This window comes from Balaenoptera physalus, assembly GCF_965194825.1.
Source record: "Balaenoptera physalus genome assembly, chromosome: 2".
In the NCBI taxonomy this organism is placed as follows: Eukaryota; Metazoa; Chordata; class Mammalia; order Artiodactyla; family Balaenopteridae; genus Balaenoptera; species Balaenoptera physalus.
In genome coordinates this window covers 86103596-86120224 of record NC_138883.1, presented here as the reverse complement: position 1 = coordinate 86120224, position 16629 = coordinate 86103596, and the positions used below count along the sequence as shown (strand labels likewise).

The following is a 16629-nucleotide window of genomic DNA, read 5'->3' as shown; positions in this document are numbered from 1 at the left end:
ACATACCTTAATTTGAAAATTCTTTATGACTAAAAAATGCTAACCATCATCTGAGCCTTCAGTGAGTCATAGTGGTGACATCAAAGATCACTGACCGGGGATCATCATAAAAAATATAATAATAATGAAAAAGTTATAAATATTACGAGAATTACCAAAATATGACACAGAGACACGAAGTGAATAAATGTTATGAAAAATGGCACGGATAGACTTGCTTGAGGCAGGGTTGCCACAAACCTTCAATTTGTAAAAAATGCAGTATCCATTAAGGCAATAAAGCAAAGTGCAATAAAAGGAGGTATGCCTATGCTGTCCTCCAAGTCACTCAGGCTTGATAACATTGTTTCTTTGGCATAATTAGGAAAAGTTTCACAAAAGACTAACATACTTAGCAGAAAACACACTTTGGCTTTTTATTCAAAGATGTATGCACTGATAGGCAATGGGTGTCTGTCTAGGGTTCTCCCCCAAATTTTTCCATTTTCAATGTTTTTTTCCCAAAGACATATTCCTCTAGTATTCTCTTTCACATGTAAGAAAGAACATCTGAAAGGCCAAATAAATGATTTTTCTAATTTTAGAAAGGACCCTGGCAGCTGCTAGGATGAGGACTATTGTCTGTGGTCACAGACTTGAATCAGGCAAGGCTTGCTGGACGTCATCGGGACTAAATGCATGACCTTTGACAGTGCTCCAACCAGGACAAGGCTGCTGCTTCACGGAAACAGAGAGAAGTCCTGTAGACCCACCTGGCCAGACCTGCTGCCTCAGAAACTTATGGGAGAGCCGATCAGCAGGAAGGGTGACCTACAGCACCAGCCCGTAAAGGCTTGGCTCATCCTCTCAGTCCTCAGCAGATGAACAGAATTCGCCTCTTACATACATTGCAGGTTGGCAGAATAGCTGTCCAGCCCTTTACACTCGGCCTAGGAGCACAAGCCTAAGACTCAAAGAAGATACCAGTCTCTACGACTCATGGGCCCTTCTGCTGCATACAACACAAGGTCAAGTTTGAGGTGAGCCCATTCACCTACCACAGGAGCAGAACACTGCCTGAACTACCTCGTACCCATCTGAATCAGACGGAGGTCCAAGCCTAAATGGACACTAGTCAATTTCCGTGCCCTCAACAAGCAGTCTTTTCTTATCTCCTTTGCTCTTTCTGCAACTGATACCTCTCACTACCACTTCCCAGATCAAAACATCATTAGTTTCTGACCAAACTACCATAAGTAAGAAATAGCCAGGGCCCAGATTCCATGTTAATTTCCCAATAACTATCCAATTATAAAGACCTGGGGAGAGTGAAGGAAAAATGACATTACCACATCCTGAGATGCATACTGGGGGTCCTCTGGGTTGACTGACCAGTAGCAGTAATCAAAGCCAAATGCCACAACCTTCTCCCGGGAGTCGCCAAAGCCACTGGGTCGACCGTCCACCTAAAATCAAACATAGGATCCAGTGTCTTCTCTACTATAATATCAGAATCTGGCCAGTGGCACTTGATTCCTCTCTGCTGTAGCCAGAGATACCTGGACTGATCATGAGAATCTTTATCATATCTACCGGAAAAAGGAAAAGTAACATTTGTCTTCATCTTGTTAGGTACAATGAAGCCCCAGAGAATTAAATGCCTGTCTATCATACTATCACATATCAACCCACATAGGAACCAGCCCTATGAGGCATAAGACAGCTTGGGAGAAAAATCCTTTCCTTCTCTGGGCCTCTTCTTCTTGTATCATTTCTTCCCTAAGTATTTCTGTAGAAGATACTGGTAGTGCATGAGTAATTCAGTCCCTGGGCCTGACAGGCTCTATCAACCTAGGGCAAACACAGAGGTCCTTGGGGTATCCACCCCCAGTGAATGAGAAAGCATGTTGGACAGAAGAGTTAGGACCACTCCAACTGCCCAAGGTAGATGAGGGCAGAGCCAGAGCTTGTAACTGTACTGACCTCCAGGTACTGGGGAGAATGGCATTATTCAAAGAAATGCCTATCTTACTATTTAAAATTTAGACTCTGGACAGGGAGAAACAATCCCTTGAACTAGGTACCATAAGCCACAATAGAATGAGGCTGCCAGAATGACTAAGAGATTCTTAGTGAATAACTGGCCTCAGGGAAGTAAGCAGTCATCGAGGTGTGCAGGGGGCAGATTAGAGTTTGATCTTGGCCAGAATTTACTCTTAACCAAAAATATGGGCTCTCAGAACAAAGCAGCTGAAGTGATTAGGCAACAGAGACATAAATAAGAGACAGCAGAGAATGAAAGGTCTTTTGTCCCCGGGGAGCTCCTGTTGAAAGCCTGGCAGGCTTCTCTTTCAGCAGAGAGCTACTGACAAAAGAAAACAGATCACATCATAGGAGTAACACAAGAGTGGGCATGGCTGGGGGCCCTGGGATCCAGATAACCTTCATTCTGCAAATCAGCTTCCTCAGCTCCCAGGAATGCTGAGTACCACCTGCAAGCTGACCACAGCAATAGTCACATGGCCGGCTGCCCTGTCCCTCTCCACTGCTCAAGGGCCATTTGTTCTTTCGAAAGAATCCCTTCCACTTTCGCTGGCCTGGGAAATGGAGGAATGGGATGGAAGAAATTAGCCCTAGGAAGGGGTGAGGGGTGGAGGAGGAAGTTGCCAGTATCTGTCCAATCGTGACTCAAAGATCAGTCAGATCTGTAAAAGAGAATTTGTAGCAAGACTCGGGCTAGTGACCGACTCTCTTCTGAGATCTAAAGTCTCTTACTTGGCCTTCACTATGGCCAAAAAAAGAGTCCTGCATTAGCAGATGCATACTAAAAGCCCTGGTAACGCTTCTAGATGAAGTGATATCCAATAAGAGGCTTGAGCCAAAGTCTAATTGGTGGTCGGGTGAGTTAAATATACGCATGGATTGTCCCCAGCATGATTTAAGCTGGCCACAGCCCCCATAACACTCCTAGTGTTTACTTTCAGAAAAACCACTGACCAGTTTCCAAAACAGCTGTACCCCACTGATGTGGGCTGCAGCAGCCACATCCCTGGAACTTCTTTCCTGCTGTATTTTTATATTTGCTTTGTGCTTGCTCAAATCTCTTCCCACAGTTCCCCTTATCTGCCCTTCCCTCTCCCAATCCCCCTCTCTAAACACATTCACATACCCACGTTCACCCGCAGAAGCCCTGTAATAATACTAGCTCCTCAGTGGAAAGAAAAAGGAAAACAATTTCAGGCTTACCTTTAAATTCCTGATTTTTGCCACTTTGCCATCAACTTCCACAATAATTCTTCCCCCTTCTTTGGTCTCCCTAGAAACAAAACACAACCCATATGAGAAGAAATATTGCTTCTTTAAGTTAATCAAGAAAAGAGGCACTTCCTTGGTGGCACAGTGGTTAAGAATCCACCTGCCAATGCAGGGGACAAGGGTTTGAGCCCTGGTCTGGGAAGATCCCACATGCCACGTAGCAACTAAGCCCATGCGCCACAACTACTGAGCGTGCGCTCTAGAGGCCGTGGGCCACAACTACTGAGCCCGTGGGCCAAAACTACTGAAGCCCGCGCGCCTAGAGCCCGTGCTCTGCAACAAGAGAAGCCACCGCAATGAGAAGCCTGCGCACCACGATGAAGAGTAGGCCCCGCTCGCCGCAACTAGAGAAAGCCCACACACAGCAACGAAGACCCAACGCAGCCAAAAATAAATAAATAAATAAATACATTTATTTTAAAAAAAAGAAAGAAAAGAGGAGCTGAGAACAGCGCTATTGGGACAAAGTGTTTCCCTATTGCTGTCTCCATAACTGGGGTGCCTGTCTCCATAAATGGCTATCAGCATCATATCAAGCAGTCCCCTAGTTGGCACTCTTCCCTGGATTATTAGAATTTGGCTTGGGAACAGTGAAGAGTCACCGTTGTTGGGCACCCTCTATGTGCCAAGCACTGTATTAAGTAGAGTATGTACTATACTTCATCTTATGCAATCCTCTTAACACACCCTCCTGACATAGCTTCCTAACATATCTTCATTTTTTCAGAATGAAGACCAAGGCTGAGAGAAATTATGTAACTTGTCCAAGGTCACACAGCTAGCAGTGGCAGAGCTGAAATTTCAACCCAGATCTGTCTAACCACAAAGCCATATGACTTAGAAATCAGGCTTGGAAACCATGGAGAATATCCTCTGCTCAGCACACAACATGGCATCACTTCTCATTTTCTCTGATATTCTGAGCACAGAAAATAACGAAAAAGGTTTTGGAGTCCTCTCTGTTGAGACCTGAGAACATGCTTCCCAAATCCTTTCCTTATGTCTTCCTATATCAGAATGAGAGCCAAGATCCTTAAGAATCTTCCTGAACTGCAGTTCTGTAGTAACACTGCTAACAACTATCCAACCCCTAAATTCACTTTAAGGGGCTTAATCCATATGATCCACATACCTTAAGGCCAAAATGAATGGAATACACTCCATTCTAGATATGAAATCCTTTTTCACAGCATAAAGAACTTAGCTAAAGTGCTTAAGGTCAGAATGTTAATAGATGAGAGTTAACTCATTGGCACTTTTTCTACTACAAAGAAAGTTATCAATTAAATTACTCCTGGCCTGAGACCTGAAAGTTGAGCAAATATATTCAGTCTCATTTTTATCTTTCCCCAGGGTTTCCAGGATGTGACCTTGAGGATTTGGGGGCTGGGGTGGGGGGGGCAAGGGGTGCACAGTGAGACAGGGGTCTTCACATTTAAGATTATTTTTTTAAACCTGTCAGTGTGTTTGGGATAAAGCCCTGGATAAAAAATTTCCCTCTCCCAGGTGATGACATTTCTGTTACTTAAATTTCCTCAAGGCCCTAATGCTCTGTCTTTCACATTTCATACAAGACAGTACTTAAGGCAGCAGGGATATCCTTTGTCCCCCAGGATCATAAAACTACACCTCCTGCCCCCAGCCCTCAGCTCTCCCAAAGAAAATCTTTCATCTTTGGTGTTAAGATAATTTTTTTTCCTTTCTGCATTTAAAAGTAGGTTTTATTCTCCCTCCACCCATTATAAAATACACAGGTTATAGTAAATTTGGACAATAAAGAAAATGAGGGGGAAAGTATGCAATAACGTTTGCAAATCTATTTAATTTTTTAAAGTAAGCCCTTTTTTGAGGATTTATCTAGGACTTTTTAGCATAAAGCAGCCAAAAGAAAAAAGGGTCTTGAACTTGACCTCTTGACAGAAAGATACGACACTAAAGGTGGGTGAGATGCTGTCCCTCCCCTGCCTGGACCACTGCCATTGGTAATCTAGTGGTTCCAAAATATTCTAAAACAAAATGAGGACAAATTAAAGTTGAGCAGAAGAGAAAGAAAGGGCACCAACCTCAACTGGGCAGCGGACTGCACAGAGCTCAAAGGAAGCCTACTGATGCCTCTGGGTCCTGAATTCTACCAACAGGCATTCATTCCTTAGGGTTAAAGATTTTGCACAGGAATAAATCCTCCGTTACACGTTTACTCCTAGGACAGTGTTTCTCAAAGCGTGGTCCACAGGTTACCTTCATCAGAATTATGGGAGAAGGTGGGGCTAGTTAATTGGAACTCCTGTTAACAACTTGCAGTATAACAAGCTTCCCAGGTGGACTGTATGTCTCCTATAATTTGAGAATCATTGCCCTAGAGGAGAAAATAACCCAGCCATTTCCACTGATCTATTCATTTGTAAAACTTAAAAAAAAAAGACAGCTAAGAAGAGGGAGGAATAAAAGCAGCTGTTAAAAATTATATAGCTAGCACTTCACTGGATACTTAAAATGAGCCAGGCTCTGTTCTAAGTATTTTAAATATACCCTTTCATTTGATCTTCACAAAAAAACCCATTAAAGTAGTTACACTATTTCACAGATTTAAAAAGAAGAGCACGGAAAGGGAATATAGTGCATGAAAAGTAACTTTTGCCAGGGCAGTGGCTAGTGTTCCAGAGCCTACAGTATTGGCAGAAGAAAACATGTTCTCTCAATGATGGATGATTTGGGACAAACAAGGGGCAGCATCTTATAACGAGACATGGATTTTCTGATTATGGGAAACAACTGTGAGGTAGAAGGGAGGGCACCAAAGCCATTTCCCATATTATCATTTTACTGATGGTCTATTCTAGTCCTACTGAGCAAACAGGCATCTGAGAAAGAAGTCCAACTTTTCTGTTATCTCAGGAAGGAGCGGCTTGGTCTGGTGAAAGGAATCTTGGCTCTTACCTACTTTTAGATCTTAAACAAGACCATTTTCTCATCTGGAAAAATTAAAAATGGAAGCTTGACCTCTAAGATTTCTTGCCAAGTACCACATAAGATCCAATGACTTTGTTAACTGAGTCTGTGCCTCCCAAATAGTTCCAATATGTGCCTTCAGGTCCCAAACCACATTCTGCCAGCTTTATCTCCTACCACTCATCTCCCTCCACACACCCTCTCCTCAAACAACTGAAACGTTTCTGTTTCCTAACAGCCTAAGTCCTTTGCTCTCCGTGTTCTCACACAGAGGGCTCTTTACACCTTCTCCACCTGTCAGCAGACTCTAGCAGCTGTTTTAAAAGCATTTGGGTTCAAGCACCAACCTTTCTGTGAAGCCTTCCCTGACTTTCCAAACCTATGAGTGGAAAATCAGTCAGAAGGGAAAGAAATTATGCGGCTGGACCCTGGATGCCTCAACAGCTGAGAAGTGCAGGATCAGATTCACGCGTGAGGAAATGGGCACTGACTACGTTGAGGGAAGGGGTTAAAATGACTTCCCCTTCTTCCCAGTTCTGCTGTCGAGCACAGAATGAAACCACCATCTCTCTGAGCCTCCGTTTCCCTCTCATACCTTACAATCTGCTTTCCTCCACATCTTCACAGAGAAACCCATGTGCACTCAGGGACGCACACAATTCTGCCCCATTCCTCACAGGTACGCCAGAGCCACCAAGAAGAGACAGGAGACCGACCGATCCCTCTCCCCCACGTGAGATACTTTTCCAGCCCTTCTCGGTGTACCCAGGGAGAAAGGCCCACACCATGCATCAAGAAAGAAAAACAAATACCGTATGCTAACACATATATATGGAATAAAAAAAAAAAAAAAGGTTCTTAAGAACCTACGGGCAGGACAGGAATAAAGACGCAGATGTAGAGAATGAACTTGATGCGGGGAGGGGGAAGGGTAAGCTGGGACGAAGTGAGAGAGTGGCATGGACATATATACACTACTAAAGATAGCTAATGGGAAGCAGCCGCATAGCACAGGGAGAGCAGCTCGGTGCTTTGTGACCACCTAGAGGGGTGGGATAGGGACGGTGGGAGGGAGACGCAAGAAGGAGGGGATATGGGGATATATGTATGCGTATAGCTGATTCACTTTGTTATAAAGCAGAAACTAACGCACCATTGTAAAGCAATTACACTCCAATAAAGATGTTAAAAAAAAAAAAAAAAAGACTTGAGCCGCGGCCCCTCAAAACTCCTGCTGGCAGGACTCCAGGCACACAGGGTAGGCCACCCTGAGGCCATCCGCTAACCGCTACCCGCCAGGGCACTAATCGAAAACCCAACCCGAGCGAGGCTTTGTCCCGCCAGGCTTTTACAGTTTCCGGACGCTGGACCCTTGGGCCACTTTGTGTCTGATTTCTCCGCGCCAGAATCACTGGAGGGAGAGGCGAGAACCTCGCCCTCCTCTCAGCTCATTTGACGCCTCAGGCGACCCCTCCCGCCTAGACTCACCTCTTACTGAGGGGCCGGACTCTCACGGCCACCCGCACGTTGGCCATCCCTCGGGCCAAGGCTCAAGTCCCGCAGGTCGGCCCAGCAGCAGCATCCCCAACGCCAGCCCGAAGCCAAGCCCCAGCCCAGCCCAGCCCCAGCCCCAGCCCCGCCTGCCCCACGCGCCTCACGGGACAACCCCGCCCATATGCGGGCGGATGCCCGGCCGCGGCGATGCTTGCCGAACCTCAGCCAATCCTGAGCTCGGTGGACAGGAGGACGCCCGGGCGGCCCCGCCTCGCTCCTCCCACGCGCCTCACGGGACGGCCCCGCCCACGAGGGCGCAGGCTGCCCGACCCGGGCGGTGCCTGCGGAGCCTGGACCAATCCTGTCGGGGTCGGGAGGGCGCAGATCCTGGCTGGTTGGGGCCGGCTCTCGCCTACTAGGAACTAGCTTTTGTTCTCCCACCGGGCGACAGTGGTATAAAGTCGAGAAAATCCGTTAAGTTTAGTTAGTTTACAGACTACAAAGTAATTTGCTAAATACTTTTATTCGCTGCGTTCGCCTGAGCTGTCAATTCTGTGGTTAAATTTTAGGGACAGAAATGAAATGGGGAACACCGATGTTTTTGCAGTTCCCTGCAAAGGGCATCGCCTTTCTTTGAAGAGGCACGGGAGTTGAAGGAGTTTAGAGTGCTCGCTGGCGAGCTTCTCTTGATCGTGCTGGAAACTCATAGCCAACCTGACAGAGTTCGTGATCGTGGCGGGGAAACTATCGGACCGAACTGGTTCATTAATTCATCCAAGAAATAGCTACTTGGGGTGTGCTCAGAGCAGGGGGCCTGAAGAAATGGCTCGTGTGTTTACAACACAACCGACAGGAATCTGGGTTCATTGTGAGAAGGGGCACAAAGCTTGTGGCCTTCCTATGAGCAAATACCCAACACGTGTTCCCCTGCACTTCCACGTGGCTGCTGGGCAGGACCAGTGCGACAGGGCTCAGTATTGGAAGGAAAGCTACGGTATTTAGTGGGGGAGTTTGCCACCTAGAGCCTGTCCGGTCCACGCGTGGGTGGGCCATGAGTAGTCTTACAGACATAAAGGCTTTGAACCTCTCTTTTCAAGGAAAAAATAATAGATTCCAACTATATGCCATTCTGGAAAAGGCAAAACTATGGAGACAATAAAAAAGATCAACGGTTGCCAGGAATTTGGGGGTGAGGAGAGATGAATACACAGAGTACAGGACAGAAGTTTTTATAAGCGGTGAAAATACTTTGTATGACCTAATAATTTTATGTCACCATACTTTTGTCCAAACCCGTAGAACGTGCAACACTATTCATTTCATTAAAGTGAACCCTAAGATGGACTGGGGACTTTGGTGATTATGATGTGTCAGTGAAGTTCATCCTTGGTTTAAAAAAAAAAAACTCAAGAGTAGACGTTTTTGGCAAAACTTTTGTTTCACTTTTATATATGTATACATATTATATATGTGTGTGTGTTTGTTGGATTGTGATGTAAAATGTACCTTTTAGATCAAAAAAGTTTGCAGGCCACTGTAGTTATACTGGCAAATAAAAGCACAAATTAATCTAAAAAAAAAAAATAGCTACTGAGTACCTACCAAGAGTCAAGGGCTGTTCTAAGGCCCTGAGGATACAGTCCTAGCCTTCATGGAAATTAGAATCCACAGGGAAGGGAAGAGAGAATAAATACATGAATATATAATATGTCGAAATGTGCTAAATGCAATTTTTTGGAAAAATAACGGTAAGGAGATTCAGTAATGATCTCTGTGTGTATGTAGGGGGAAAGGTGCTACTTTGTATAGGATCTTCAGGAAGGGCATCATTGATAAGGTGACATGACTAGGTTTGAATGAACTGTGGGGCGGGGAGTGACTTGCAAGTATTCATTTATGTATTTAACAAATATTTCCTAAGTAATCACCTATTATGACCAGGGACATAGCAGTGAAGAAAACAGGCAAACCTCTGACCTCATGCAGCTTGGTGAGAGGAACTTAAAACAAGTAAGACAAATTAAGTAAAATATATATCAGATTAGCTAAGGAGTGAAAATAAAGCAGGAAAGGGGATGGGAAGTGAGTAAAGGAGAGTTTTGAAACTGTAGATAACATGCCCAGGGAAGACCTCCTTGAGAATGTGAGCCTTGAGAAAAATCTGAAGGTTGTAAAAGAGTCATGCTGTTATGTAAAAGGACAATTTCAGACACAGGGAACAGCCCAATGTAAAGGCCCTGAACTTGGAGAAAGCCTGGAATGTTAGAGGAACAACAGGAAAGCCAGTGGAGGTAGCATGGAATGATAGAGGGGGAGAGTCATAGAGGTAGCATGGGACCATGGTAAAGCCTTTGGATTTTATTCTACGTGAGCTGGAAAGCCATTGGAAAGTGTTAAGGAGAAAAGTAAAATCATATGATGTACATATTTTAAATGATTACTCTGGCCACTGTTTTGAGATTATTCTGAGGAGTGGGGAAGGATGGAAGCCCAAGAGGGATCAGTCAGGAGGCTATTTTAGTATCCCAGTGGCAGTAATAGAGTCACGGTGAGCCTTTGATTTGTGTGTACAACAGTAGTTTACCTATCCAGTCTCCTCTCTCATCTATTTGAAAGGATCCACCCCTAGAGTATTGGGACAGCTGGTTTACAATTCAAATTTGCCTGGAACCCTAGGCTTCTGAATGGCTTCTCTACTCACTGTGCTTTGCAGTGGAAAGAATGGCTGTATTAGGGAAAACAGTATGAAAGTTCCTCAAAAAATTAAAAATAGAGCTACCTATGATCCAGCAATCTCACTTCTGGGTATATATTCAAAGGAAATGAAATCACTATCCCCAAAATATATCTGCATCCCCATGTTCATTGCAACATTATTTATGATTAGCCAAGATGTGGAAACAAACAACCTATGTCCATCGAAGGATGAGTGGAAAATTTGATATATATATATATACATCTCAAATTGTATGTATATATATACACATACAGTGGAATATTACTCATCCTTTAAAAAAAGAAGGAAATCCTGCTATGATAACATAGATGAGCATTATGCTAAGTTAAATACTTCAGACAGAAATATCCTGTATGATCTCACTTGTATAAGTATCTAAAAAAGACAAACTCATAGAAACAGAGAGTAGATTGGTGGTTGCCAGGGCTGGGGTTGGGGAAAATGAGATGTTGGTCAAAGGGTACAAGCTTCCAGATGTAAGATAAATAAGTTCTGGGGATCTAATGTGCAGCAGGGTGACAATAGTTAACAATGCTGTATTGTACACTCGAAAATTGCCAAGAGAATAAATCTTAAATGTTCTCACCACCACTACCATCACCAAAAAAATGGTAATTATGTGAGGTGAAGGATATAGTAACCAATATTAATGTTTCACAATATATACATGTATGAAATAATCATGTATAATTTAAACTTCCACAATGTTATATGTTAATTATATCTCAATAAAGCCAGGGTGGGGGGTGGATGGAAAGTATTGCTGCATTAATATATTTCTATCTTGGGAATTCCCTGGCGGTCCAGTGATTAGGACTCCGTGCTTTCACCCTGGTCAGGGAACTAAGATCCTGCAAGCCACGTGGTACAGCCAAATATATACATATTTCTATATTCAGGTTGGAGAAGTCAGCATAACAATATTCTGTATTTTTAGTTATATCACTCATAAGTATTTCAATATGTGTCTTTGAAAGATGAGGACTACCTTTTTAACATAACCATAATACCATTATCACAACCAAAGACATTAGTTTCTTAACACCATCAAATACTCAGCATTCAAATTTCCCTGATTTTCTCATAAGTTTTTTTAACAGTCTCTTTGTTTGAATCAGGATCCAAATACAGTTTGATTGATATGTTTTTTAATCTTTTATTCAGTAGCTTCCTTGTCCCTCTCCTTTTTCCCTGCTGGCATTTATTTGTTTAAGAAACCAGGCAGTTTTCCGGTAAATTTCCCACAGACTAGTTCTGCAAATTAATCCCTATGGTGATATTTAAATGTTTTTCTGTCCTCTGTATTTTCTGTAACTTGGTAGTTCAATCTAGAGCCTTGATCAAATCAGTCAGCACCTGTCTTTCTTTTTGTGTTATTTGCAGTCACTAATGAGCATCCTCTGAGTTAATTAGATCATCATTTCAATAAGAGCTTAAAGGTTCTGGACCCAATTTCCAACGTGGGGCTGAGGGGCGGTCCCCACAACACCAAGCAATTCTCTAACACCAGCTGGGTGTCCTACAATTCAATTCTGACACTATCTACTCAGAGACAGCATCAGATTCCACAGGTTGAGTTCAGCCCCACAAGATTGCTCTCCACTTCTGACCTCAATCCTAAACCCATGTTGTTACCTCTTCTTCTGACCCACCGGCTATAGACTAGAGATTCTGACTGTCTCTTCCCTGGGCACGATTAATTTGCTAGAGCAGACTTCAGATCCCAGTCGAAAATCCAGGTTGTTACTTGTATTGATACTTCTGACCTTACTGGCTATAAAATCGGAGGTTCCCACAACCCCCTTCTTGGGTTTGACTTATTTGCTAGAGCAGCTCACAGAACTCAGGAAACCCATTTACTCACGAGATTACTAGCTTGCTACAGAGGCTATTAAGGGATATAGATTGACAGCTGGTTGAAGAGATACATAAGGCGAGGTCCTGAACAAAAGAGCTTCTGTCCTTGTGGAGTTTGGGGCCCTGCACGTGACACATAGAAGTGTTCTGGTCCCCCAACCTGGAAGCTCTCTGAACACCATCCTTCTGGGGTTTTATGAAGGCTTCATTACATAGGCATGGATGATTAAATCATAGGCCATTGCTGATTGTTTAAACCTCCAGCCCCAGGAGGATTGTTTAAACCTCCAGGATTGGAACTAAAAGTTCCAATCCTCTAATTATATGGTAGCTTCTCCTGGCAACCAGGCCCCAACCCTCAGTGGGGTCAAAAAGTCACCTCATTAACATAACAAGAGACACCTTTACCAGACTCATCATTTAGGAAATCCCAAGGGTTTTAGGAGCTCTGTGCCAAAAATGAGACAAAGACCAAATATATATTTCTTACTATAAATCACAATATCACAAGGTTGCAAAGTGATAAACTCCAATTTTATCCTTTTTCATTTATGTGTTGACATACTTATAAAGAGCTACTTTTCTTCATCAGCTGAGGGGCAGGTAGCATAGTAAAGGCAGGACAAATGATTGTTTCAATTACTAGTTTTCAAAATAAGTTGGTTCCCTAGCACTTTCCAAAGGTGGATAATGAGCTGTTGTTTTTTTAAATATTATTATAAACTCATGAATTTAAGCATATTTTGTTTGCTTCAGCCTACTGCAGTTACTATTCTTTTCTTTTTTTTTTTTTGATTTGGCTGTGCCGGATCTTAGTTGCGGCATGCGGGATCTAGTTCCCTAACCAGGGATTGAACCTGGACCCCCTGCATGGGAGCGTGGAGTCTTAACCACTGGACCACAAGGGAAGTCCCTGCAGTTTCTATTCTTGATAGCCAAAATCATCCCAACTTTGGCCAGTGGGAGCCTCACTGACTTTTGACTCAGCTCCAGTAACCTTTGCTAGCTTCCTTTATTTCTGACGTGATAAGAAGTTCCAGGTGCCTCTTGAACATGTTCCAAGTGTGCTATCAGCCTTTTCTTCAAGGATTTCTGGTTCCTTTTAGGTCTCTATTTTATTTTTTTTTTAATTAAAAATATTTAGGGCTTCCCTGGTGGCGCAGTGGTTGGGAGTCTGCCTGCCGGTGCAGGGGACACGGGTTCGATCCCTGGTCTGGGAGGATCCCACATGCCGCGGAGCAACTGGGCCCGTGAGCCACAATTGCTGAGCCTGCGCGTCTGGAGCCTGTGCTCCGCAACAAGAGAGGCCGCGATGGTGAGAGGCCCGCACACTGCAATGAATAGTGGCCCCCGCTTGCCACAGCTAGAGAGAAGGCCCTCGCAAAGAAGCGAAGACCCAACACAGCCATAAATAAATAAATAAAAATTTAAAAAAAAGAGTGTTTGCAACTTCCTATACATTTATAAAAAAAAAATTTAATTTGAGGTATAATTGACATATAACATTATATTTGTTTATGTTAGGCCACAAAATAAGTCTTAATAAATTTAAGAGGATTGAAATCGTATCAAGCATCTTTGCTGACCATAATGGTATGAAACTAGAAACCAATTATGAGAAGAAAACTGAAAAATTCACAAATATGTGGTGATTAAACAACATGCTACTGAATAACCAATGGGTCAAAGAAGAAATCAAAGGAAAAAATTTAAGATATGTGAGACCAACAAAAATAATAAACATAACAAAACTTATGAGATGCAGCAAAAACAGTGGTAAGAGGCAAGTTCATAAATGCCTACCTTAAGAAACAAGAAATATCTCAAATAAATGTCCTACATTTACATCTGAAGGACTAGAAAAAAATTTTCCAAAATTAGTAGAAGGAAGGAAATAACAAAGATCAGAGCAGAAATAAGTAAAATGGAAACTAAAAAGACAACAGAAAAAAAAAATCAGTGAAACTAAGAGCTGGTTCTTTATCAAGATTTTTTGAGTCGACAAACTATTAGCTAGACTTACCAAGAAAACAAGAGAGAGGACTCAAATAAATAAATTCAGAAATGAAAGAGGAGACATTACTGATACTACAGAAATACAAAGGATCATAAGAGATTGCTATGAACAATTATATGCCAACAAATTTGACAACCTAGAAGAAATGGATAAATTTCTAGAAACACACAACCTATCAAAACTGAATTATGAAGAAACAGAAAATCTGAACAGACTGATTACCAGTAAGGAGACTAAATCAATAATCAAAAACCTCCCAACAAACAAAAGTCCAGGACCAGACAGCTTCCCTGGTGAATCCTATCAAACATTCAAAAAAGAATGAATACCAATCCTTCTCAAATTCTTCCAAAAAATAAGAGGGAACACTCCCAAACTCATTTTACAAGGTCAGCATTACCCTGAGGACACCACTAGAAAAGAATATTACAGACCAAATTCCTGATTAACATAGATGCAAAAATTTTCAACAAAATAGTAGCAAGCCTCTTTCCACAATACATTAAGAGGATCATACACCATGATCACATGAGATTTATTCCAGTAATGCAAAGATGTTTCAACATCTTCAAATCAATCGATGTGACACACCACATTAACAAAAGGAAGGATAAAAATCATATGATTATCTCAATAGATGCAGGAAATCATGTGACAAAATTCAACAAACTTTCATGATGAAAACTCTCAACAAATTAGGTATAGAATGAATATGCCTCAACATAATAAAGGCCATTTATGACAAGCCCACAGCTAACATCATAATCATACTCAAAGGTGAAAAGCTGAAAGCTTTTCCTCTAAGATCAGGAACAAGACAAGGATGCCCACTCTCACCACTTTTATTCAACATAGTATTGGAAGTCCTAGCCAGAGCAATTAGGCAAGAAAAAGAAATAAAAGGCATCCAAATTGGAAAGGAAGAAGTAAAACTGTCACTAATTGCAGATGACATGATATTATATATAGAAAACCCTAAAGACTCCACCAAAAAAACCTCTTAGAACCCATAAAAGAATTCACTAAAGTTGCAGGATACAAAATCTTGCATTTCTATACACAAATAACAAACTATTAGAAAGACAATTTTTTTAAATCCCCTTTACAATTGCATCAAAAAGAATAAAATACCTAGGAATAAATTTAACCAAGGATGTGAAAGACCTATACACTGAATACTACATTAATAAAAGAATTGAAGAAGACAAATAAATGGAAAAATTTTCCATACTCATGGATTGGAAGACTTAATGTTGTTAAAATAACCGTACTACCCAAAGCAATCCACAGATTCAATGCACTCCCTATCAAAATTCCAAAGGCATTTTCACAAAAATAGAAAAAAATTTTCTAAAATTTGTATGGAGTCACAAAAGACCCTGAATAGTCAAAGAAATCTTGAGAACAACAAAGTTGGAGACATCATACTCCCTGATTTCAAGCTATATTACAAGGCTATAGTAATCAAAACAGTATGGTATTGGCATAAAAACAGACACATAGATCAACAGAACGGAATAGAGAATATATGACAACAGAGCCAAGAATATACAATGGTAAAATGACAGTCTCTTCAATAAATGGTGTTGGGGGCTTCCCTGGTGGCGCAGTGGTTGAGAGTCTGCCTGCCGGTGCGGGGGATACGGGTTCGGGCCCTGGTCTGGGAGGATCCCACGTGCCGCGGAGCGGCTGGGCCCGTGGGCCACAGCTGCTGAGCCTGCGCGTCTGGAGCCTGTGCTCTGCAACAGGAGGGGCCGCGATAGTGAGAGGCCCGCGCACCGCGATGAGGAGTGGCCCCCCCGCTTGCCTCAACTGGAGAAAGCCCTCACACAGAAACGAAGACCCAACACAGCCAAAAATTAAATAAATAAATAATAATTTTAAAAAAAATAAAAAATAAAAAAATAAATGGTGTTGGGAAAACTGGGTGGCCACATGCAAAAGAATGAAACTGGACCATTATCTTATACCATACACAAAAGTTAACTCAAAAAGACATGAACGTAAGACCTGAAATCATAAAACCCCTAATAACATAGGCGTTAAGCTGCTTGACCTGAGTCTTTTTTTTTTTTTAATAAATTTATTTTTTATTTATTTATTTTTGGCCTTGTTGGGTCTTCGTTGCTGCGTGCAGTCTTTCTCTAGTTGCGGCAAGTGGAGGCTACTCTTCATTGCTGTGCGCAGGCTTCTCATTGAGGTGGCTTCTCTTGTTGTGGAGCACAGGATCTGGGAGCACGGGCTTCAGTAGTTGTGGCATGTGGGCTCAGTAATTGTGGCT

General features: G+C 42.4%; 1 protein-coding gene across 1 annotated transcript in view; it reads right to left on the bottom strand.

The window, feature by feature from the left end:
- Positions 1-7861, bottom strand: part of STARD9 (StAR related lipid transfer domain containing 9) — a 133309-nt gene extending 125448 nt beyond the window's left edge. Inside the window, exons 1-3 of the mRNA XM_082453057.1 lie at positions 7732-7861; positions 3226-3295; positions 1329-1445 (exon numbers count right to left, since the gene is read on the bottom strand). Of these exons, the coding sequence (XP_082309183.1) occupies positions 1329-1445; positions 3226-3295; positions 7732-7778 (234 nt within the window). The 5' untranslated portion in view covers positions 7779-7861. The remainder of the gene's footprint in view (positions 1-1328; positions 1446-3225; positions 3296-7731) is intronic.
- Positions 7862-16629: the final 8768 nt, after the last annotated feature.